Below are 26278 nucleotides of genomic sequence, written 5' to 3' on the forward strand. Positions count from 1 at the left end.
GGCTACGCCGTACCTACGGCATCAATTTGACGCACAAGTATAAATTGGTCTTTAGTGTTGAATCACTGGTAAATTGTGCCGTGATTAGGTTAGTGTTGAACAACTGGTCATTGTAAATTGTGCCGTGATTAGGTTAGTGTTGAATAACTGATCATTGTAAATTGTGCTGTGATTAGGTTAGTGTTGAATCACTAGTCATTGTAAATTGTGCCGTGATTAGGTTAGTGTTGAATAACTGATCATTGTAAATTGTCCCGTGATGAGGTTAGTGTTGAATCACTAGTCATTGTAAATTGTCCCGTGATGAGGTTAGTGTTGAATCACTAGTCATTGTAAATTGTCCCGTGATGAGGTTAGTGTTGAATAACTGGTCATTGTAAATTGCTTCATGATTAGGTTAAAGTTGAATAACAGATCATTGTAAATTGTGCCGTGATGAGGTTAGTGTTGAATAACTGGTCATTGTAAGTTGTCCCTTGATAAGGTTAGTGTTGAATCACTAGTCATTGTAAATTGTCCCGTGATGAGGTTAGTGTTGAATAACTCGTCATTGTAAATTGTCCTGTGATGAAGTTATTGTTGAATCACTGGTCATTGTAAATTATCCCGAGATGAGGTTAGTGTTGAATCAGGGTTGTTGGGGCTTGCTGGGACAGTGCAGCTCAAAGGGCCGGAAGGGCCCATTCTGTGTTGTACCACTAAATAAATAAAAAGGATCTAAGGGTTAGCAGGTTAATTGGTGTATTTGGGCCAAAAGAGCCTGTTTCAGTGCTGTGTCTCTGAATGAATGGATGAATCAATCAATCAATAAGTAATTAAACAAACAACAAACTAAAAGAGTGGGTAGAGGTGCCAAAAGAAACCTTAATGAGTGGATATATGGGGAAGGAGGAGCACTGGGTGTCGAACAACCCTGATGAACTGTCATTATTGGGGACCTGACTGTCCAGCCAATATGAGTGTGAGGCCTAACGTTGTGGCCAAGCCGATGATTCCCTGCCCGTCAGCATCGTCCACTGAATGTGGACACTGCCGACATGGGGCAGAATATATTTATCATTCTCCATCATAGACACTCATCCTTGGTGGGTGGAAGGAGAAAGCAGATGCTGGCTTGACTCAGATCACAGTATTTGCACCTCAGGTTACAAGATAAGATACAGGAGAAGGCCACTCATCCCATCAAACCCACTCTGTCATTCAACAAGGTCAAGGCTGATCTAATTTTGGCCTTGACACCTAATGTTGGACTGAAGACCACAGGTGGACTCTCACAGCTCTCTCACAGTCTGGTGGCGTCTGTACTCTGGTACTCACTGCGTATGTCACTCCAGTAGATGAGACCGGTGAAGCCACAGGGACGATACTCTCAGCCACACTCTGCACCTGGGTGAGTCCTTCTGTTCCCTCTCCAACGAGCAGCCCTTCCTCAGTCACCATCCCTTCAGCTCTGGATGTAGGGAGGCTACCTTCCAAACCCAACCCCTCACTGCCAGGAGCTTCCTGCCTCACAGACTCCGACATAGGTACAATTTCTGATCCATCAGACACACAGAGAACATCTTTGGATCCATCCACTGTAGGAGCTACTTCCAATCCATCTGCCACAGGGAGCAAACTTTCTAATCCGTCGACCTTAGGAACTACTTCAGATCCATCCACCGTAGGAACTACTTCAGATCCATCCTCCATAGGAACTACTTCATATCCATCCGCCGTAGGAACTACTTCAGATCCATCCTCCATAGGAACTACTTCAGTTCCATCCGCCGTAGGAACTACTTCAGATCTATCCACTGTAGGAACTACTTCAGATCCATCCGCCGTAGGAATAATTTCCAGTCCATCTGCCATGGGAACTACTTCAGATCCATCCTCCATAGGAACTACTTCAGATCCATCCGCCGTAGGAACTACTTCAGATCCATCCTCCATAGGAACTACTTCAGATCCATCTGCCGTAGGAACTACTTCAGATCCATCCTCCATACGAACTACTTCAGATCCATCTGCCGTAGGAACTACTTCAGATCCATCCACTGTAGGAACTACTTCATATCCATCCACTGTAGGAACTACTTGATATCCATCCGCCATAGGAACTACTTCAGATCCATCCGCCGTAGGAATAATCTCCAGTCCATCAGATTCACAATGCATACCTTTTGGTCCATCCACTTTAGGAACTACTCCTAGTCCATTTGACATGCCATGCATACCTTCAGATCCATCTGCCTCAGGAACTATTTCCGATCCACCTGACGCATGACTTGCATTTTGTAATTCACCTTCCTTAGGAACTTCAGATCCATCCATCACAATATCTGCTTCTAGTTCATCCTGCAGACGGAGTCCGCCTTGGAGCCAGTTTTGGGTGGGCAGTCCTTGGGGAAGAGGTTCTTCCTCTGAATTTGACTCTCTTGGCTCCCCCTCGCGCCTCAGTGCAGAGGAGCTGTGGCCACGCTGCTTTGCCTCCTCGGTGCTGAAGCTGTGCTCCGAATAGCCAGCTGTTGTGGGATGACTGCACAAGGATGGGTGCCCAGAGTCTGGGAAGCAGGGGCCATTCCGCACAGTGCCATTTGGAATGGCTGCTACCTGCTTATCGCCGCTGATCCCAGCTTCCTTCTCAATTTGCTCCGTCTCGGTATCTTCCACTGATTCAAAGACCTGAGGGAAAAGACAGCCCAAAGAAAGTTAACTTGGAGCAAAAGAAGCAAGCCGTTCTGCCTAGTCCTATCGACCTGCACTGGACCATAGCCTTCCATATCCTTCCCATTCATGTACTTATCCGAACTTCCATATCCTTCCCATTCACGTAATTATCCGCACTTCCATATCCTTCCCATTCACATACTTATCCGAACTTCCATACCCTTCCCATTCAGGTACTTATCCGAACTTCCATATCCTTCCCATTCACGTACTTATCCAAACTTCCATATCCTTCCCATTCAGGTACTTATCCGAACTTCCATATTCTTCCCATTCACGTACATACCCGAACTTCCATACCCTTCCCATTCAGGTACTTATCCAAACTTCCATATCCTTCCCATTCACGTAATTATCCGCACTTCCATATCCTTCCCATTCACATACTTATCCGAACTTCCATACCCTTCCCATTCAGGTACTTATCCGAACTTCCATATCCTTCCCATTCATGTACTTATCCGAACTTCCATATCCTTCCCATTCACGTACTTATCTGCACTTCCATATCCTTCCCATTCACGTACTTATCTGAACTTCCATACCCTTCCCATTTAGGTACTTATCCGAACTTCTATAACCTTCCCATTCACGTACTTATCCAAACTTCCATATCCTTCCCATTCACGTACTTATCCGAACTTCCATATCCTTCCCATTCACGTACATATCCGAACTTACATATCCTTCCCATTCATGTACTTCCCTGAACTTCCCATACATGTTGCAATTGGACCCACATCCACCACTCCTTCTGACAGCTCGTTCCAGATTCTCACCACCCTCAGGCTCCCCCTACATATTTCACCTTTTACCTTTGCCTATGACCTTTCACCCAACCTCAGTGGAAAAAGCCTGCCTGCATTTACCCTATCAATGCAGCTCATAATTTTGTATTCTGGCCAACCTCTGCAGGACCATCCAATTAGTCATTGAGCATCATGTATTCTGGTCTCACCTGCCGATAGCTCACCACCAGGTTCAGGTACCTACCCCATTCCAACAGGTCCGTCCATGCCCTCCTCTATGGCCGTGATGAAGCCACTCTCAGGTTGCAGGAGTAACACCTCATATTCCATATGGTATAAATGTTAATTACTCTAAGTTCCAGTCATTTCTCCCTCATCCTTCATTCTTTCTTTTGCCATCCTATTCTGGCCCGTCTTACACCCCTTCTCTTCTCTCCACCTGCCCATCACCTCCCTCTGCGCCCCTCTTCCTTCCCTTTCTTCAACAGTCCACTCTCCCCTCCTATCAGATACCGTCTTCAATCCTTTACCTCTTCCACCTGTCACCTTCCAGCTTCTTACTTCATCATCCCTCCCCCACACACCCAATCTCACCTATCACCTTCCAGCTTCTTACTTCATCGTCCCTTCCCCCCCCCCCCAACACCCGGTCTCACCTATTACCTCACAGCTTCTTATTTCACCGTCTTTCCCTCAGCCACCCACCTTCGCCCTCACCAGATCATACGACATAGGAGCAAATTGGGCCATTTGGCCCATTGAGTCATTCAATCATGGCTGATCTTTTTTTTCTCCTCCTCAACCCCAGTTCCAGGCCTTCTCCCCGTAACCTTTGATCCCATGTCCAATCAAGAACCTATCAATCTCTGCCTTAAATACCTGGCCTCCACAGCTGCATGTGGCAACAAATTCCACAAATTCACCACCCTTCGGCTAAAGAAATTCCACAAATTCACCACCCTTTGGTTAAAGTCCTGATATAGGATCTCAGCCTGAAATGTCAACTGCTTATTCCTCTCCATAGGTGCCACCTGATCTGCTGAGTGCCTCCAACATTATGTGTGTGTGCACTGGAAACTATAATTAATTCACCTAAATAGCTATATTTAATTTTGTTGTCAAAATACACACCACCTCAATATTGGCCCAGAGCCTGAGCTGGTTTGGTTGGTTTGAACACGAATGCACTTCATAGTCACTTCTCTGATTCCTATTTCCATTCCCATTTAGCTTTTTATTAATTCCAAAAATAGACTTTATTCTTGTTAAAAATAATAAATCTACAAAAGCCAGTAACAGAGCAAGAACATTTACGTAGAGAAAACATTAAAGAGAGAGAGAAAAAAAAACACAAATATAGCTCCATCGGCTCAATGTGAGGTGACAGCCCTTTCATTGTTTGAGGGGCTTCCCCATCCAAATCCTGCCCCTCAGTGTGTGGAAGCAGAAGGGGTCTACTCTGTGATCCCTCACAGACCCTTAGTGTTGGCTGCACCTAGCTTCAGTGTGCCCCCCTCTGCTTTTTGTAAGGTAATAGATAATTCAAGACTAAATTCGTAGTTTTTATCATAGCTTCTTTTTCACTGACACAATTTGTATTTTTAACAATTGTAGATTTTTTACAGCATGTGGTGTTTAGTCCCCACTTGGTATCAGAAACACAGTATAGTAGTGACATAACGGTTTGTCACCTTTTCATTTTTAATTGGCTGAGTGTTAGCACATTACACACCTGCTGTGATTGTGTGGCCTTTGATTGGGCTCTTTTATCTAAGGAACTTGTCTTATCTGAACTCTAAAGGTGATAGATTTTTCAAAAGCCCCAACTTTTTGTTCTCAGTCTGTCCCTTTAGTTTCACATGTCCTGTATCTGTTCCTTTGTTTAAACTTTAAAAATAAACGATCATGGAGAAATAATGTTTCACTCATTCTTGGACTCCTAAAAGAACCTGGGGATCGAAAATGACCAAGATCTGACACTGCTGAAGAAGTATTCGCTCTGACACTCAGTTCCAGCAGCAAAATTGCGCCCAACCACTTGCTGGTCGTGTAACCTCTTTACTTGATATGAGAGCTTTAGCAGCAAGGTCCCAACTGTAAATAGCATGAGTTCTGTAAAGCGAGAAACACTTTGTAAGTACCTGAAAGGAAAACAAAAATATGAGGGGTGCAGATGGGGTAAATGCAAGCAGGCTTTTTCCACTGAGGCTGGGTGAGATGACAATTAGAGGTCATGGGTAAAGTGTGAAAGGTGAAATGTTTAAGAGACATATGATGGGGAACTTCTTCACTCAGACGGTGGTGTGACTGTGGAACGAGCTGCCAGTGCAAGTGGGGATGTGGGTTCGAGTGCACATTTGGATCTGTACATGGATGGGAGAAGTATGGAGGGCTATGGTTCAGGTGTGGGTTGATGGGACTAGGCATACAAACAGTACAGCATGGACTAGATGGGCTGAAGGGCCTACTTCTGTGCTGTAGTGCTCTATGGCCGTGATTCTACGAATAATGCTTTAATGCTATTTTATAGTTTTGTGAAACACTGTATCTGAGGTATTGCATTCGTTTCTGGTCAGTCAGCTGGACAGCTGGGTCATGACTGGACCAAATGATCGATTAGCCAAACTGGGATCTAAACTGCCGATCTTGCACTTTGTCCTAGCAGCTTACACAACGTCAGCAACACGGTGGACACATGGACACAACCTTTAGGGATGACCCAGGAATCCCAGGCAGAAGGCACTGGAAAAGGCGGGTGGGGTGGGGAGGGATTTACCTGTGTGCTTGAGCTGGAATCACTCTGCAGCCGGGCGTGGTCCTGCCTGTCCGAGCTACAACTCTGCGAAGACTGAAACGTGAGAGTCAAATCCGTGAGCGAGAGAAATCCAGCAAATAAACACCAGACAGCTTCTTGTGAAGTTTGTGTCAACCAAGCTGTTAATTTCTACTTGGAGAATCTCTTCGGGAGGGAGGAGGAAAACTTGCTTCCAGTTGTGGTTCTGAGGTGACTAATGACACTCAAGCTACAAACTGTCCCTTGATAATGAACAAGCTCCTTCCCTGCACGTCTGTATACAGTATGTCCATTAGATGGAAAATACACAAGAAACACTCGATATTGTAACCACACCTCACATTATTGTAATGAAAGACATTAAAAACACATTAGACTGATAAGAAAGAACAATTAATTAAAGTAGAGAGAGGAAACGAGCTCTGCCATTCATAGAAATGAGGATATGCCAGCATATTGGACTTTTGAATTTAATAAGAGATTGCTTGTACGTAAACTGTCCGTAACTCAGGAATTTGCAACCGGGGGTGACCTGTGCTGACCAGTGATCTCCAGATTCTTGTAGCTTCTGCCCTGCAGGAGGTGTGAACGACTGGGTGTGAGGGGCTTTAATTTTTCCAAGGGAGGGAAGAGCCAATTAAATGGCTCCTAACAAGTGACCCAGCTGCCCAACAACCGTGTGCAGCCAGCTCCTGGGATAGGAAACCATTTGGGAGAGGTCACCCTAATCAGCTAGCAATCAAGTAAGCTGAACAGAAGAGCAGGTTAGTTACAGTACTGTGTAAAAATCTTAGGCAGACATATATATAACCAGGGAGCTAAGACTCTTGCACAGTAGTGTACTGCTGCCCCCAAAAATTACAAATTTCATGACATATGTGAGTGATGATAACCCTGGTTCTGATATGGGCCTCTATGGTGGACTGAGAGTGGGAAGGGGGCAGGGAGAGGGGAATCATGGTTAGGAAAAGGGGAAGAGAGAGGAGAGGGAGTGGGAAGGTCCAGAGAGACATTCTGTAATGATCAATAAACCAATTGTTTAGAATCAAATAACCTTATCTGGTGTCTCAGGGCTGGGTGTGTCTACACCTGCGCCTGGCACTCCCTCTCTGCCAGTTGTCCCACACCCCTCCCGCGGTGCTCCACTCTCCCCATTCCCAACATCCCTTGCTCCCACCAGATCTACAAACACGCTCTCCGCTTCATGTTGACAAACCGTACTGTGCAAAAGTCTTAGTTCTCTGGTTTAAGATGGCGCTACCAAAGGCATGTGACAACTTACTGGTAGTTCAAAAGCAAAGGAATTTGATTAAAAATATTACTAAGAACGTTTTTTTTTTGAACCAAACTGCGGTAAACTATCACTGCAAACAATCAAGAGAAAAGCAAAGGCAAAACAAATTCACGAGATGTGCCCTGCTGGTGCTCTGCTTGGAGCAGGAGCCGTGCTGGTTGGAGTGAATGATTCAGAGAAGAGGAAGCGAGTCAGAGGAGTTCCGATGCCCGTCCAGCTAATCTGGGTGTGAGGGTGGAGCGCTCTAACTGCTGAGCTGACTTGGAGATGTCCAGAACGGCCTCTTCAGCAGTGAAGTCTAGGCCTGGAACGGTTCACCACAGCAGAGCCCAAGTTCTAATGTGAGGCACGATCCGCTATTTGGACCATTTAAACACCGGCCCAGATAGACTGGAAAGGTAGTGTGTCGAGAGTTGGGTTGGAGTGCTCCTCTCTTCACAACATTAAGGCTGCAAGTCTGCCCCCAGCTATTGTGCTTCATGCCTGTGAACTTCGTGGCGACCTGCCCCGCTAATATGATGAACTGAAAATACTGAGGCCTTGGGCCCACTCCGGGGTGCTCTGGGGATTCGGATCTAAGGCCTCAGTTTGGTTCGGAATGTTGTTGTTGTTGCTCTATACTATAGGCATCCATTAGTCTCATGAAACCATGGATTTGCGCCTTGGAAGGTTTCCAGGGCGCAGGCCTGGGCAAGGTTTTATGGAAGACCAGCAGTTGCCCATGCTGCAATTCTCCCCTCTCCACGACACCAATGTTGTCCAAGGGAAGGGCACTAGGGCCGATACAGCTTGGCACCGGTGTTGTCCCAGAGCAGTGTGTGGTTAAGTGCCTTGCTCAAGGACACACACGCTGCCTCAGCCAAGACTCGAACTAGCGACCTTCAGATCACTAGATGAACGCCTTAACCACTTGGCCATGCGCCACTCCTATTGTTTACAAGATTTGTTTTTTCCTCTTTCACTGCAGGCACTGGGGGAAGGTCTTCAATTATTTTATTGGGTCCTTTCGGTTTTCTTGTGTTGTAACTGCCTGTAAGCAGACAAATCTCAAGGTTGTATAATTTATACATTCTTTGATAATAAATGTACTTTAAATCTTTGAATACACGTGGCAAAGACTTTTGCACAATACTGTATGTGAGATAATACACAGTATCAACTCAACTCCAATGCAAGTTAAACTTAAATGAAGAAACTTCAGACAATAACTCTGCTGGATTGGACTACAAAATTGTGATTTTTCTTGTGGTTTAATATTCCTCTGCTTGTTTGTATTTCACCTTAAAACATGTGACTGTTCAGAAAGTTTTTCAGTGGTTACCGTTGCCTCTGTATTCTTCCAGAAACTTCTAGATTTCAGTGGTGGATATCACATTATTTGAATCTGGCTATGTGAGTGGTTAATGTTATCAGTCATCTGGTATAAGAAGACCACACTATCTTGAATCTTTCTCTTTTCCACTCACTATTCCCGTAGTTTGTCTCTCTCTTTCCTCTCTGTCTCTCTCCACGCTTCTCCCTTTGTCCTGTTTGCACATGTAACAAATTTGAAGCAACATATTTTATGCCTCAGTGTGAACTTCCAACAAGCCTTTGGACTGCAAGAGCATTAGGATCCAGCAGCTTTCACTGTACTTTCAGTAAAACAACATGAAGGGTGGTTTAAAAAATGGTGTTAAGCAGCTGCAGTTCAGAAACAGCCTGATCAGCTCTCCCTTCTCCCTCTCTGGTGTGCTACATGTCATCTCTTTCACTATGTACCATCCTGACGGTCTACCAGAGGATCGTGCAGTGGCTGGCACCTACACTTTTTACTGTCCCCTCCACCTACATTCTTCATTGCCCCTCCACCTACACTCTTCACCGTCCCTCCACCTACACTCTTCACCGTCCCTCCACCTACACTCTTCACCGTCCCCTCCACCTACACTTTTTACTGTCCCCTCCACCTACACCGTCCCTCCACCTACACTCTTCACTGTCCCCTCCACCTACACTTTTTACTGTCCCCTCCACCTACACTCTTCACCGTCCCTCCACCTACACTCTTCACCGTCCCTCCACCTACACTCTTCACTGCCCCCTCCACCTACACTCTTCACTGCCCCCTCCACCTTCACTCTTCACTGTCCCCTCCACCTTCACTCTTCACTGTCCCCTCCACCTACACTCTTCACTGTCCCCTCCACCTACACACTTCACCATCCCTCCACCTACACTCTTCATTGCTCTTCCACCTACACTCTTCACCGTCCCTCCACCTAGTCTTCACTGCCCCCTCCACCTACTCTTCACTGCCCCCTCCACCTACACTCTTCACCGCCCCTCCACCTACACTCTTCACCGTCCCTCCACCTGCACTCTTCACCGTCCCTCCACCTACACTCTTCGTTCCCTCCACCTACACTCTTCACCGCCCCCTCCACCTACACTCTTTACCGTCCCCTCCACCTACACTCTTCACCGTCCTCTCCACCTACACTCTTCACTGTCCCCTCCACCTACACTTTTTACTGTCCCCTCCACCTACATTCTTCACCGTTCCTCCACCTACACTCTTCACTGCTCCTCCACTTACACTCTTCACCGTCCCTTCCACGTACACTCTTCACTGCTCCTCCACCTACACTCTTCACCGTCCCTCCACCTATACTCTTCACTGCCCCTCCACCTACACTCTTCACTGCCCCTCCACCTACACACTTCACTGCCCCTCCACCTACACTCTTCACCGTCCCTCCACCTACACTCTTCACCATCCCTCCACCTACACTCTTCACCGTCCCTCCACCTACACACTTCACCGTCCCCTCCACCTGGACTCTTCACTGTCCCTCCACCTACATTCTTCACCGTCCCCTCCACCTACACTCTTCACTGCTCCTCCACCTACACTCTTTACCATCCCTCCACCTACACTCTTCACCGTCCCCTCCACCTACACTTTTTACTGTCCCCTCCACCTACACTCTTCACCGTCCCTCCACCTACACTCTTCACCGTCCCCTCCACCTACACTTTTTACTGTCCCCTCCACCTACACTCTTCACTGCTCCTCCACCTACACTCTTCACCGTCCCTTCCACCTACACTCTTCACCGTCCCTCCACCTATACTCTTCACTGCCCCTCCACCTACACTCTTCACTGCTCCTCCACCTACACTCTTCACCGTCCCTCCACCTACACTCTTCACTGTCCCCTCCACCTACACTCTTCACTGCCCCTCCACCTACACTCTTCACTGTCCCCTCCACCTACACTCTTCACTGCCCCTCCACCTACACTCTTCACTGTCCCTCCACCTACACTCTTCACCGTCCCTCCACCTACACTCTTCACCGTCCCTCCTACACACTTCACCGTCCCCTCCACCTGCACTCTTCACTGTCCCTCCACCTACACTCTTCACCGTCCCTCCACCTACACTCTTCACCGTCCCTCCACCTATACTCTTCACCGTCCCCTCCACCTACACTTTTTACTGTTCCCTCCACCTACACTCTTCACTGCTCCTCCACCTACACTCACCGTCCCTCCACCTACACTCTTCACCGTCCCCTCCACCTACACTCTTCACTGTCCCCTCCACCTACACTTTTTACTGTCCCCTCCACCTACACTCTTCACTGCCCCTCCACCTACACTCTTCACCGTCCCTCCACCTATACTCTTCACCGTCCCTCCACCTACGCACTTCACCGTCCCCTCCACCTACTCTTCACCGTCCCCTCCACCTACTCTTCACTGCTCCTCCACCTACACTCTTCACTGCTCCTCCACCTACACTCTTCACCATCCCTCCACCTACACTCTTCACTGTCCCCTCCACCTACACTCTTCACTGCCCCTCCACCTGCACTCTTCACTGTCCCTCCACCTACACTCTTCACCGTCCCCTCCACCTCCACTCTTCACTGCTCCTCCACCTACACTCTTCACCGTCCCTCCACCTATACTCTTCACCGTCCCCTACACCTACACTCTTCACTGCCCCCTCCACCTACACTCTTCACTGCTCCTCCACCTACACTCTTCACCGTCCCCTCCACCTACACTTTTCACTCAGCCCCTTTCACCTTTGACACAACACGCAGGGAAAGCACTGACTTCCGGAATTCTCTCCCTAAACCCCTCCACGTAGAGTTGTACAGTCAAACAGCATGACATTCAAACACCAGATTACCCTTATCCCATCGTTTGCTTGGCACAATTCCATCAAACTCACCCCAATTTCAAACACTTACCAGCAAGGTCACTGTTTCTAACTTCGTGCTGTCACCTGTGACTGATTCCTCTGATCTACAACAGCTGATTCACAGCTCACACGTCTTTGAAATGTGGGAAGAAGGCGGAGCACCGGAGGAAACCCTCCGGGTCAGAGGGAGAGCGTGCAAACTCCACGCAGGCAGCTCCAAAGGTCAGAATTGAACCAAGGTTACTGGAACTGCGATGCAGTAGCCTTACCCTCAGTCCTCAGTGCCACTCTCCGTTCCCTTAAAGCAACTAGATTCAAACTTATTTATTTCTTCAGCCCATGTACATTGAAACCCACAGTGAAGTGTGTCGTTTGTGTTAACAACCTAAGGATGTGCTGGGGGCAGCTTGCAAGTTTCACCACGCTTTCTGGTGCTCCATATCATGCTCCAATGTTCATCAGAACAACTGCAAAACAAGCCCCTATCCCACCCACCCACCCACCCACACACAGACAAGCGTCCAACCCCAGGAGAGGCCCCCTGTCCTTGGTCCCAGATTTGCAGACTTGCAGAGGCCTAATAGGTATCTGTGTTTGGAATTGTAATTGTAATTGGTTTATTACGATCACAGTGAAAAACTTGTCTTACATGCTGTTCATACAGATCAATTCATTACACAGTGCACTGAGGTGGAACAAGGTTACACAGTGAAAGGGCACAGAATAAAGTGTAACAGCTTCAGAGAAAGTACAGTGCAGCTAAATGACTATGAGGGCAACAATGCAGCCTTGCGGTTCCCCCATCCCCCCAGCCCCGGACCGCTGCCCCAGCCGGTACCTCAGTGCTGACTGTGGAATCCCGATGCATCATCCGCTGGATCTGCGCGTCCAGGCTGACTGCAGACGAGCACTTGGCCAAGGCTGCCGCGTGCGACTCCCTCTCCCGTTGGCGGACCACGGCCTCACAAGCCATCCACTCCCCCATGGTCTGCTCATAGCAGTTCCGGATCTGATCGTCCACCTGGGACCAGGGGAAGAACAGGAAATGCACTTCACCAAGCCTGCCTCATCTGAGCACTTGCTTCAAACCAGCTGACCCAGCGGGAGCTCCCCCAACCCTTCCACAGGCAACCCAGAAGCACTCTGCCAATCCTGCCACCCTTACAAGTGGCTCACACACCAAATGCTGGAGGAACTCAGCAAGTCAGGCAGCAGGTATGGAGGGGAACAGGCTGTCGATATTTTAGCCAAGCCCCTTCATCAATTCACTTTGCCCTTTTTGTGCGTGTTGCTCAAGGATTCCACCATCCACAGAATCTCGTGTTCAAGTGGCTCGTCACCATTTGTACAGCTAGACAGAGGAAATCCAAGCTTCCCTGCTTCCTCCAGCTTAAAGAGGGCAGGTCCACTCAGATGATCAGGATCAGGGACCCAGTCCTACTTAAATAAGAACAAAAACATTCCTGAAAAGCTCAGCAGGTCAGGCAGCATCTGTGGCAGAACAGCCGACATTTCAGCACCAGTCACTCCTTCAGAACAGAAGGTAAAAGACCTGAAACTTTAATCATTTCTCTTTCCATAGATGCTGACTGACCTGCTGAGTGTTTCTAGAATCTTCAATTTTTATTTCGGACTTCCAGCTTCTGCATTTTTTTTTCTAATTTTCACCCCATCCAATGTCCTCACATATTGCACCAGAACATGAATATGGCTTATAGTGGTACCACTTCCTACTTTCAAACTCCCAAGGTACTGCTGCATCTTGCTATAACCACATCAGGCACTACCTCCTAACTTTGGTCAGCCGTACTGCTTCACAACAAACTTACATTCCAGGTGTACTGCCTCCAAATGGACAAGTCCTGAAGTCTGGAATTCCCTTCCCACATCTCTCTTTGCTGAAATGCAATCACTGAAACCTAGGCATTTGTCAAAGAGTTAAGTCACCAGCTTGGCTTAGTCTTAGCTCCTATCTGAATGTAATTCCTGTGAATCCTCCGCCATCTAGAGGGCCCAGAAACATTGGCCACATTCTCAGGATACCGGCCTTTCACTTAAGATTCGTCGTGGCTATCCCTCGAAGTTGAGGATGATGGTCTTCGTTCCATACAGAGCGAAGACACCTGTGCGTGTATTTGTTTAACGTGTACTTGATGTTGCACTCCAAGAAGCACACGATACTTCACAAATCAACCAACTGATTCCAATGTCACTTAAGATTAAGTACTGTTCACTTGGAATTCTGAATTGTTTAGAATTTTACAGCTCAAAGGATAGTTCTTTCATTATGTGCCGTGTCGTGTAACATGGGTGATCATGGTCTTTCCTTGACCATGATAGTTCTCGGCAATTTTTTTTTACAGAAGTGGTTTGCCATTGCCTCCTTCTGGGCAGTGTCTTTACAAGACAGTTGACCCCAGCCATTATCAATATTCAGAGATTGTCTGCCTGGCACCAGTGGTCACATAACCAGGACTTGTGATGAGCACCAGCTGACCATCCACCACCTGGCACCTGGCTTCATGTGACCCTGACCAGACGCTAGTCTGGCACCTCCTTTGGTAGAGACATATCTCCACCGCGTGCCCCGCCCCCAACCTACCAAGGACAGTCAATACTCAATAATTACCATCACGGTTACATACCCTTGTAACTGGGCTTTAATTAGGTTCAAGCCTTTAGTGTCTGATTTAAGGATTCCCTCTTGGACTTAACACAAAATTCTATCACACTTCTCCAGCAGTATTTCTTGCTTTGAAATTATTAATTACCTTGCACAAGAATAGCCGTTTCATAACAGGTGCCATGATACATTAATTTGAAATCTGTTCCATGAACTCCCCCTTCCAAAACAATTTTGCTACTTTGATTTGGGTGAAGTTCTGCACGATTAATATATATATTTTTTCTTGGTTACGCTATTCCTCACATCCTTTTTTACCTGTTACCTTTGACCCGACTGTACTGCATACTTACAGGAGAATGAAGAGTGATCTTATAGAAGTATACAAAATAATGAGGGGTATACATCGGGTGAATGCATACAGGCTGTTCCCCTAAGGTTGGCTGACACTAGAACTACACATCACAGGTTTAGCGGGAAAGGTGAAATGTTCAGGGGAAACTTCTTCACTCAGAGGGTAAAGCAAGTACATGACAAGCCACCCGAGGCAGTGGTAGATGCAGGATCACTTGTAACAAAAAGAAGTTTGGATAGGTACATGGATGACAAGGGCTTGGAGGGACATGGTCCGGATGGGAGGAGGAAGAAGGTCAGGCCGGCATGGACTATTTCTGTGCCGTAATACGTTACAACTCTGTGAATATACTTCGATATTAAATTTACTTTGAACTTTGAATTCAACATTGAGGTGAGACTTTTGGGTGCCCAATGAAACGAAGGATAGTTTGGGATGTTCTCAAGGCCCAGGTGTGCAATATGGATTGCTCCCCACTTGCTCAGATAAGTGCTGGGCCCGGCACTTAGATACAACCTCAGGGAAGGTGTCCCTAGTGTCCTCACTTTCTTCAGGAAGTTTAGCGTGTCACCGAACACTCGAACAATTGTCAGAAGTATCCTGACTGGTTGTATCACGGTCGGGTATGGCATTTTGAGTGAGCAACAATGACGCAGAGGTTTGTGGACTCAGCCCAGTGCATCAGGGGCACATCCCTCCCCACTGTTGTTAGAATCTACGTCAAGCGCTGACTCAAGAAAGCAGCACCTTATTATCATACCATCTTCTCACAGGTACCATCAGGCAGCAGATACAGAAGCCTGAAGTCCTACACCATTCAACCATTCAGTTCTCGACCAGCCTGCAGGGCCCTGGTTACTACCTCGGTAAAGCCCCACTACGACCAGGTTAAAATTGAAACTGTCATCCCATGTCCTTCTCTGTGGAGTTGTGTACACTGTATATGAATGTTTTTCTTGTGAATGATGTGTATTTAATGCGACGTGCCTGTGATCTGCTGCAAGTAAGTTTCTCATTTCACCTGTGCATACATGCACTTGTGCATTTGACAATAAATTCAACTTTGAAGGCAGTTCCGATGACACCACAACCATAAATGTTCAGCGCCTGCATCACCGGGGGCCTCTACCACGTGCACCATAGTTACTTGGCAGGGCTACTCTGACCGAGCTTGCCAAATGGGGTGGTACAGTGGTGTAGTGGTTAGCATAATGTTCTCTGGCACCGGCCTCCCCATGTGTCTAAGGAGTTTGTATACCCTCCCTATGACCTTAAGGGCACCTATGGGTGCTGCAGCTTCCTCTCACACTCCAAAGACATACAATAACCGTTAGTAAGCTGTGGGCACGCTATGTTAGTGCTGGAAGCACAGTGACACTTGCCGGCTGACCCCAGCACATCCTCAGACTGTGACACAAACAAATATTTCACTGATGAGAGAAAATCTGCAGATGCTGGAAAACAGAGCAACACACACAAAATGCTGGAGGAACTCAGGAAGAACTGATGAAGGGTCTCGGCCCGAAACGTTGACTGTACTGGCCTGCTGAGTTCCTCCAGCATGTTGTGTGTGTTGCAAATATTTCACTGTACGTTTCGATGTACGTGTGACAAATAAAGCTCATCTTTAAACCTATAAACTTTGCAAAAATGATGAGGCATAATTTTAAGGTGACTGGAGGGCTTCAGGTTTTTAGATAATTGGGCTTTGTTCCCGGGAAGGTGGGATCTGTTCCGACGGGACAGCTTACACCTGAACTGGAAGGGTACTAACATTCTTGCAGGAAGGTTTGCTAGTGCTGCTTGGGGGGTTTTAAAACTAAATTTTCAGGGGGCAGGGATCCAGAATGTGAGAGAGGATAGCGAGATGAAGTATAAAGGACAGGTGGGGATTACACGGTTCCGGAATATTAAGTGTGAAGTAGAGAAAGGTGAGGCAGAACGAGTGATAAGGAGGATACATGTGCAGAGGGATGGTCTGACGGAGCATGGAGTTAAATGTGCAGAAACAGTAAGTAAATTTAAGAAGGACAACAAAATTCAAGGGGCGTATAGCCCGGTGAGAGTTCAAGGAGCTGGGTTATGCACAATAGGCAGCGATTTAAACAGAGAGGGGAGAAATGGGTTAAAAATTCTATATCTGAATGCACCAAGTGTCAGAAATAAGGCTGATGAGCTTGAAGCTCAGGTGCGAATGGGTAACTATGATGTTGTTGGGATAACGGAGACATGGCTGCAGGGGGATCAGACCTGGGAATTGAATCTACAAGGGTATACGTGCTATCGAAGGGACAGAAAGGTGGGCAGAGGGGGTGGGGTGGCCCTGTTGGTGAGGAATGAGATTCAGTCCCTTGCAAGGGGGGGACATAGAATCAGGAGAAGTAGAGTCAGTGTGGATAGAGCTGAGGAACAGTAAGGGCAAAAAGACCCTAATAGGTGTTACCTACAGGCCCCCAAACAGTAGCATGGATATTGGGTGCAAGTTGAATAGGGAGTTAACAATGGCATGTGGCAAAGGAAATGTCGCAGTAGTTATGGGGGATTTCAAGATGCAGGTGAACTGGGAAAATCAGGTTGGTACTGGACCCTAGGATAGGGAGTTTGTAGAGTGCCTACGGGATGCATTTTTGGAGCAGCTTGTACGAGAGCCGACCAGGGATAAGGCTATTCTGGATTTAGTGTTGTGCAATGAACAGGATTTGATAAGTGATCTTGAAGTAAAGGAGCCATTAGGAGGTAGTGACCATAATATGATAAGTTTTTATCTGCAAGTTGAGAGGGATAAGGGCAGATCAGAAGTGTCAGTATTGCTGTTGAACAAAGGAGACTATGGAGCCATGAGGGAGGAGCTGGCCAAAGTTGATTGGTCAGATATCCTAGCAGAAAAGACAGTGGAACAGCAATGGCAGGTATTCTTGGGAATAATGCACAAGGTGCAAAATCAGTTCATCCCCCGGAGAAGGAAGGATTCAAAGGGGGGAAAGTACCACAGTGGTTGACAAAGGAAATCAGAGATAGCATTGTATTAAAAAAGTATAACAGAGCTAAGGTGAGTGGGAAGACGGATGATTGGGAAATTTTTAAGGAGCAACAGAACTTAACTAAAAAGGCAAAACGGGGAGAAAAAAATGAGGTATGAACGCAAGCTAGCTAGGAATATAAAGGAGGATAGCAAAAGTTTTTTTAGGTATGTGAAGAGAAGGAAGATAGTTAAGAACAATGTTGGGCCCTTGAAGAATGAATTGGGAGAAATTGTTATGGGAAACAGAGAAATGGCAGACGAATTTAATAAGTACTTTGGATCTGTCTTCACTAGGGAAGACACAAGCAATCTCCCAGATGTATGGATGGGCCAAGGACATAGGATAACAGAGGAACTGAAACAGATTGACATTAGGAAGGAAACGGTGATGAGTAGACTGATGGGACTGAAGGCGAACAAATCCCCAGGTCCAGATGGTCTGCATCCTAGGGTACTAAAGGGGTGGCTCTGGAAATTGCAGATGCATTGGTGATCATTTTCCAATGTTCCTTAGATTCAGGATCAGTTCCTGAGGATTGGCGAATGGCTAATGTTATCCCACTTTTTAAGAAAGGAGGGAGAGAGAAAACAGAGAACTATCGCCCTGTTAGCCTAACATCAGTAAGGGGGGAAGACGCTAGAGTCCATTATTAAAGATGAAATAGTGGCATATCTTGATAGCAGTGATAGGATTGGGCCGAGCCAGCATGGATTTACCAAGGACAAATCATGCTTGACTAATCTATTGGAGTTTTTCGAGGATGTAACCAGGAAGATAGATGCGGGAGATCCAGTGGATGTGGTGTACCTTGACTTTCAGAAGGCATTTGATAAGGTACCACACAGGAGATTGGTGGGTAAAATCAGAGCTCATGGATATTGACATGGATAGAAAACTGGTTGGCAGATAGAAAGCAAAGGGTAGCAGTGAATGGGTGTTTCTCGGAATGGCAGGTGGTGACTAGTGGGGTGCCACAGGGCTCGGTATTGGGACCACAGCTGTTTACGATTTACGCCAATGATTTAGAGGAAGGCATTGTGAATAACATCAGCAAGTTTGCTGATGATACTAAGCTGGGTGGCAGTGTGACATGTGATGAGGATGTTAGGAGAATTCAAGGTGACTTGGATAGGCTGGGTGAGTGGGCAGAAACTTGGCAGATGGCGTTTAATGTGAATAAGTGTGAGGTTATTCACTTTGGGAGCAAGAACAGGAAGGCAGGTTATTATCTGAACGGTGTGGAGTTAGGTAAGGGAGAAATACAAAGGGATCTAGGAGTACTTGTTCATCAGTCTCTGAAGGTGAATGAGCAAGTAAAGAAGGCTAATGGAATGTTGGCCTTTATTACAAAGGGAATTGAGTACAAGAGCAAGGAAATCCTTTTGAATTTGTACAGGGCCCTGGTGAGACCACACCTGGAGTATTGTGTGCAGTTTTGGTCTCCAGGGTTAAGGAAGGACATCCTGGCTGTGGAGGAGGTGCAGCGTAGGTTCACTAGGTTAATTCCTGGGCTTGTACATGCTGGAATTAAGGAGATTGAGGGGGGATCTGATTGAGACATATAAGATTATTAAGGGATTGGACAAGATAGAGGCAGGAAATATGTTCCAGATGCTGGGAGAGTCCAGTACCAGAGGGCATGGTTTATGAATAAGGGGTAGGTCACTTAGGACAGAGTTGAGGAGGAACTTCTTCTCCCAGAGAGTTGTGGAGGTGTAGAACACGCTACCTCAGAAGGCAGTGGAGGTCAATTCTCTGGATGCTTTCAAGAAGGAGCTAGATAGGTATCTTATGGATAGGGGAATCAAGGGTTATGGGGATAAGGTAGGAACCGGGTATTGATAGTAGATGATCAGCCATGATCTCAGAATGGCGGTGCAGGCTCGAAGGGCCGAATAGTCTACTTCTGCATCTATTGTCTATTGTAAGTAGAAGGGGAGGATGTCAGAGAAGTTTTTTACACAGAGAATGGTAGGTGTGAGGGAAGTGCTCACAGCAGTGGTGCCAGAAGCAGATACATTGGGGCATTTAAGAAACTCTTAGGTAAGCACATGGATGATAGAAAAATGGAGGATTGATCTTAGAGGACGTTAAAAAGTTGGCGCGACATCATGGGCCGAAGGGTTTGTACTATGCTGCAGTGTTTTGTGTTCTGAGATATGACCTCTGATGACCTCTAGCAACCAGCAGGGCAAAGGCAGCAAGTACATGAGGACACGACCACCCGCAGGTTCCCTTCAAGTTTGTAAATACATCGCCAGTACTTCATTATCTTCTTATTGGGCCGTTAGCTCCCAGTCGGCCATCGAGGACCTCCCACCTCCATCAACCTCTGTTCTGAGCCAGTTTGTCGAGAGTGGACCAGGAGTGTCCCCATTGTCAAATCTTGGCCTCGACGTCTCTCTTCTATGTGTTCTTTGGATGTCCCTTTTTCCTCTTTCCTTGGGGATTCCATTTCAATGCCTGCCTAGTGATGTTGTTGGTCAGCTTCCTCGAGCTGTAGCCAATCCACCTCCATTCCCATTTGCATATTTCTATCTCTATGGATTCCTGGTAGGTGTTTCCCCACAGTGTCTGGTTAGTTACTTTGTCACTGTGTCCAAATCCTGGAACACTTTCACAGAGAGCATTGGGGGAGCATCACTTCCAGAGATTAAAAAGGCTCACCACCACCACTTCGTGACCATAAGACACAAGAGCAGAATATAGGCCAATTGACCCATCCAGTTTACTCTGACATTCCATCATGGCTGATTTATTATCCCTCTCAATCCCATTCTCCTGCCTTCTCCCATAACCTTTGATGCCCTGACTAATCAAGAATCTATCAACCTCTGCCTTAAATATAAAGACTTTGCCTCCACAGCTGCCTGGGACAACTAATTGCACAGATTCACTACCATCTGGCTAAATAAATTCCTTTCCATCTCTGTTCTAAAGGAATGTCCCTCTTCTCTGAGGTTGTGCTCTCTGGTCCTGGACTTCTCTGCTGGAGAAACATCCTCTACACATCCACTCAATATTCAATATTCTTTCAATATTCAATAGGTTTCAATGAGATCCTCCCTCATTCTTCTCAACTTCAGCAAGCGCAGGCCCTGAGCCATCAATGCTCTTCACTGGCTGTGAGGGGCTGTTGGGGATGTGCAGCGATTGGTGGCCTTGCCTGGATCCTAAAAACGAAAATAAAAGATACGTGTATCCACCAGGAACAGAGACTTAAAGTTCAACCATGGTGCAGTAAAGCAGCTGGAGAAGATGTACGGCCTGAACCTACTTCTTGTGCTTAATTACATTAAATATGCTATAAATATTGTAACCTTGGCTGAGAGAAGGGGGAGGGCATCTGCTTAGTACAGCAGGAGTAAATCCAATCTCCATCAAAAGCTTCATACATGAAATACTGCTTTTCTCGACAAAGGATTGATGGCCCAGTTGGAAAAGTTTAATAATGCTTGGATAAATCTTACATTAAAAGTATGGCAGAAGGTGGTTAATTCATGTGGAATTAATAACATGTTAAAACTCTTTAGATGGTGTGCATATGATACCGAATTCCTTCCCAACAGAGGAGATAAAAGATTTGAGCTATGGATAAAGAAAGGTCTTACAACCTACCTCTCATTTATAGATAAAAGAGTATTACAAAGTTTCCAAATCCTGCAGGACAAACATGGCCTAGAACATAATGACTTTTTTAGGTACCTTCAAATACGAAACTATGTTAACCAGAGTTGTAGATATACAGACCTATCAACAGTAGAATTAGAATTTTTCAAGATTCTGAATTCGACTTGCAGTTCAATACCTAGTAAATCAGTTTCTCGCCTATATAATGCACTCTCCCATGCTAAAAATGTAAATACACTGTATATTAAAGAGAAGTGGGAGAAAGAAGCGGGGTTGGTACTTTCAGAGGAGGCTTGGGGGAAGATCTGCAGCTTTCAATGGTCCTCGACTAATTCTTTGACTTGGAGAGAACATTGTTGGAAAAACATTATAAGATACTTCAAGACCCCATATCAGGAAAAATATAAAGATACAAATGTGATGTGTTGGAGAAGGTGCGGCTCCAAGGAGGCAAATCATTTTCATGTTTTCTGGGATTGCCCTAAATTAAGTCTATTTTGGGAAGGTATTCATAGAACATTAGTTAAGGTACTTAGGTCCCAGATACCTCTGAACTTTGAGACGCTCTATTTGGGGCATGTATTGTTCCTTGAACAGAAGGAAGATATAAAGTTGCTGCAGGCCCTCTTAGCGGCAAATAAGAAATCAATCACTAGAAAATGGCTAAATCCAATACCACCTACATTAGAAGATTGGTACGAAATTATCTTGGAAATATTTAAAATAGAAAAGTTGACTTACTCCCTGAGAACTCAAAAAGAAACATTTTATCAAATCTGGAATAAATGGATTGAATATATAACCCCAATGCGAGCAGACTTTAGATGACTCTCCTAATGATTTATATTGCTCTTCTCATCAACACAGTAATATTGCTAACGTAAGCACCCCTAGTCTAAATGTTTTTTTTTGGAAAATAGAGAATTAACACAAGTAAAGGGAAAGATTTGGGAAAGGGATAAAAAAAATGAAAAAATTAAGTAAATAAGTACATAGGGATTGGATAATTATGTCTGTGGGCAGGAACAAGCACGAACAAATTGGGATATAAACACCTACAATGGTTGGTATACAGGCTTGTATGCAACATTTTGGACCAGTGGAAATGGTCCAGAAGGGTTGTATGGAAACTATTATTACAATTTTTCTTAACAACTAATTTCATTACTTAGCCTAATAGGTTAGATTTACCACAGTACATAATTATCTATTTAAATGTTTATTTTCCTTTTATATCATCTCAATGTGTACTTAAGAATGTATAAATAATTGTAGTTTTATACATATAAAAAAATGGAAAAGGTTATATGTGTGAAAAAAGTACATGATAATTGTGAATTCCTTATCCAAATAAAAATAAAATTTAAAAAAAAAGAAATACTGCTTTTCTCACCTCTTTCCCCACGGTGAAAGTGTTGAGTCCTTTAGGGAGACATTACATAAGCAGCAGCATTAAAGAGGAGACTCAATCCCACCCCCCCACCATTGAGCACACTAATGTGGAGCACTGCCAAACGAGAGCAGTATCCATCACCAAGGACCCCCAACGTCCAGGCCATCCTTTCTTCTCATTGCTGCCTTCAGGAAGGAGGTACAGAAGCCATAGACTCACTTTCAAGGACTCTACATCAGCGGTCCCCAACCACCGGGCCGCGGACTGGTACCGGGCCGCAGAGCATGTGCTACCGGGCCGCGAGGAAGCGATATGATTTGGTCAGCTGCACCTTTCCTCATTCCCTGTCACGGCCACTGATCAGCCATTACACATGCGAGGTCATGACCCGCGCGTCATCCGTGCCAGGGCGGGAAGGCGATCAACTCCTCGAGCTTGCAAATGTCGATGGGCTGAAAAGTATGTTTGACATAACATCTCTGTTGGCATTTTGGATCAAAGTCAAGGCTAAATATCCTGAGATAGCCACGAAAGCACTGAAAACGTTGCATCCATTTCCAACATTTTTCTGCAAAGCAGAGTTTTCTGCAATGAATGCAACGAAAACTAAATTGCAGAACAGACTGGACATAAGGAACCCCCTTCGAGTATCGCTGTCTCCCATCACCCCTCGATGGGACCGTCTTGTTGCAGGGAAACAAGCCCAGGGCTCCCACTGATTCAGCGATATTGGTGTGTTGCAATGATTTTATATAGTCATACAGGGAAAATATTTGCTGGGTGTTTAATATCCAAATATTACTTAAAATGTTATGATGCTATTGACTTATAAGTGACCTATATAACCATATAACAATTACAGTACGGAAACGGGCCATCTCTCCCCTTCTAGTCCGTGCCGAACGCTACTCTCACCTAGTCCCACCGAACGCTAATCTCACCTAGTCCCACCGACCTGCACTCAGCCCATAACCCTCCATTCCTTTCCTGTCCATATACCTATCCAATTTTTCTGTAAATGATCGTATCGAACCTGCTTCTGCCACTTCTACTGGAAGTTCGTTCAACACTTACTTCAAGCTCCCCTGATAATTGACTTATCATTATATCCATGTGAGGAAGATTTGCGCTGTGTTTAATACTAAATTCGTTAGATAAACCTTTTTAGAAACAAAATTGAGTGTATTACCCACTTATCACCTATATTCCGGTAGTGATTAACACCCACCCCCACGAACAGAATCGCCAAAAAGGATTGGCTCGGGGGGTGGGGGGGGGAAGGAATCGGCAGGTCACGACGTGCATGCGCATTGGTGCCCGCGCAAGGCTTCATGGTCATTGTAGTCTTTTGGGTAAACAATGCATTTGACTGCTATTCTTGTTCGTTGGCAACCCTACCCACCCCTCCCCCCACCCCACCCCGGTCGGCTGGTCCGCAAGAATATTGTCAATATTAAACCGGTCCGCAGTGCAAAAAAGGTTGGGGAACCCTGCTCTACATCTCTTGTTCTCAGTATTATTTATATGTTATTTAATTTGCACAGTTTGTCTTCTTTTGTATGTTGGTTGTTTGTCAGTCTTTGTGGGTAGTTTCTCATTGATTCTACTGTATTTCTTTGTTCTATTGTATTTGTCCGCAAGAAAATGGATCTCAAGGTAGTAGATGGTGACGTATAAGTACTTAGATAATAAATCCACTTTGAACTTTGATCGACAACCTGGATAAAATCAAAGCAAAACTTTTCTAAGCATTGTCACTAATTTGCCATAGTAGCAATGAGAGGCGTTTGCACTCAAAGGATCAGAATGGAATTAAAGGTAAGGATTAATTTTGTCATGGTTAATCCACTGTAAAAGATTTGTTAAGTCCACCAAGGGAAGACTGGAAAACCAGTCCCAAGCATTTAACAGCCCTGTTTTGGTGGCGAAACAGCACAAGGTGGTTCTTAACTACTGACCTCTTTCCTCTCCGCATCGTTCATCCCAAACTGGTAGTGTCCCAGGAGGAATGGCCACACTTCCTTCCGAATCTCTGCCTCAATTCCTCCATAGTAAATGAGTCGCAGCAGCTCCTGTTCCTCGTAGCTCTGCAGTTTTGTATAAAGAAGGAGCACACCTCATTATTTCTTCAATCTATTCATGGGGCAAAAGTCAACACTGAATGCCTCCCCCCTTCCCATAACCACAAAGGTTAATGCTTGGAAACCTTACATGTAGATCCCCTGATCAGGAAAAATATGCAATTATTCCTCGGTCTAGAAACTGGATGGCTTATCATTGGAATGAAAACAATGTCAGGTTATCAAGTTCTAACCTTACCTGGGCTAAGCAAAGATTTCTGGGTGAAACAGCACCGATTCCATTATCAAACCCGGTATTTCTGAGTGAAACTGCACCGATCCCATTATCAAACCCGGTATTTCTGGGTGAAATTGCACTGATCCTATTATCAAACCCGGTATTTCTGGGTGAAACAGCATTGATCCCATTATCATAGAAATATAGAAAATCTACAGCACAATACAGGCCCTTCGGCCCACAAAGCTGTGCTGAACATGTCCTTACCTCTGAAATTACCTAGGGTTACCCATAGCCCCCTATTTTTCTGAGCTTCATGTACCTGTCCAGGAGTCTCTTAAAAGACCCTATCATATCCACCTCCACCACCATCGCTGGCAATCGAGCCTGGCATTTCTGGGTGTAACTGTACTGATCCCATTATCAAACCCAGTATTTCTGGCTTCATTCCACACCCACTGTACCCTTGTGTCAGGCAAACATTCACTCTTGTCCCCCTCCTACTGGGAAGAAGATACAAACTCCGGCAACCACGTAACACCAGGCTCAAGGAGCGCTTCTATACCGCTGTTCTAAGATTACTGAAAGGACCTCTTGTATGGCAGGATGGACTCTTGACCTCATCATGGCCCCTGCACCTTATTGCCCGTCTCCACTGCACATTTTCTGCAACTGACTGTGGTATTATTGGTGATCCCAAGTACGACCTCAATGTACTGTTGTGATGAAATAACCTGTACATTTCTGTCTTAGGTATATCGATATAGTTAGGGTGATTTTATGTACTGCACTGCACTGCTACCACAAAAAATTAAACAGATTTCATGACATATGTGAGTGATGATCAACCTGATTCTGATACGGGTCTCTACTTGGGACTGAGAGTGGGAAGGTGGCAAGGAGCCAAGAATCATGGTTGGGAAAGGGGGAAGGGAAAGAGGAGAGAGCGGGAAGCACCAGAGGCCCATCTTGTAATGATCAATAAACCAATTGTTTGGAATCAAATGACTTCGCCTATTGTCTCAGGGCTGGGTGTGTCTGTACCTGCACCACCCCCACGCCCCCGGCACTCCTTCTCTGCCACCTGTCCCACACCCCTCCCGTAGCACTCCACCCTCACCATTCCCAACATCCTTTGCTCCCGCCAGATTTACAAACTCGCTCTCCGTCTCACGTTGACTACTGTGCAAAAATCTTAGGCATCCTAGCT

At 45.8% G+C, this 26278-nt stretch overlaps 1 protein-coding gene across 1 annotated transcript in view; it reads right to left on the reverse strand.

Annotated features, from left to right (window-relative positions):
- The window catches only part of sgsm1a (small G protein signaling modulator 1a), a 197654-nt gene that overhangs the window by 34780 nt on the left and 136596 nt on the right, over positions 1–26278 (reverse strand). The window contains exons 16-19 of the mRNA XM_063034063.1: positions 24729–24857; positions 12585–12767; positions 6238–6309; positions 1318–2667 (exon numbers count right to left, since the gene is read on the reverse strand). Coding sequence (XP_062890133.1) covers positions 1318–2667; positions 6238–6309; positions 12585–12767; positions 24729–24857 — 1734 coding nt within the window. The remainder of the gene's footprint in view (positions 1–1317; positions 2668–6237; positions 6310–12584; positions 12768–24728; positions 24858–26278) is intronic.

Source organism: Mobula hypostoma, chromosome 27, assembly GCF_963921235.1.
Source record: "Mobula hypostoma chromosome 27, sMobHyp1.1, whole genome shotgun sequence".
In the NCBI taxonomy this organism is placed as follows: domain Eukaryota; kingdom Metazoa; phylum Chordata; class Chondrichthyes; order Myliobatiformes; family Myliobatidae; genus Mobula; species Mobula hypostoma.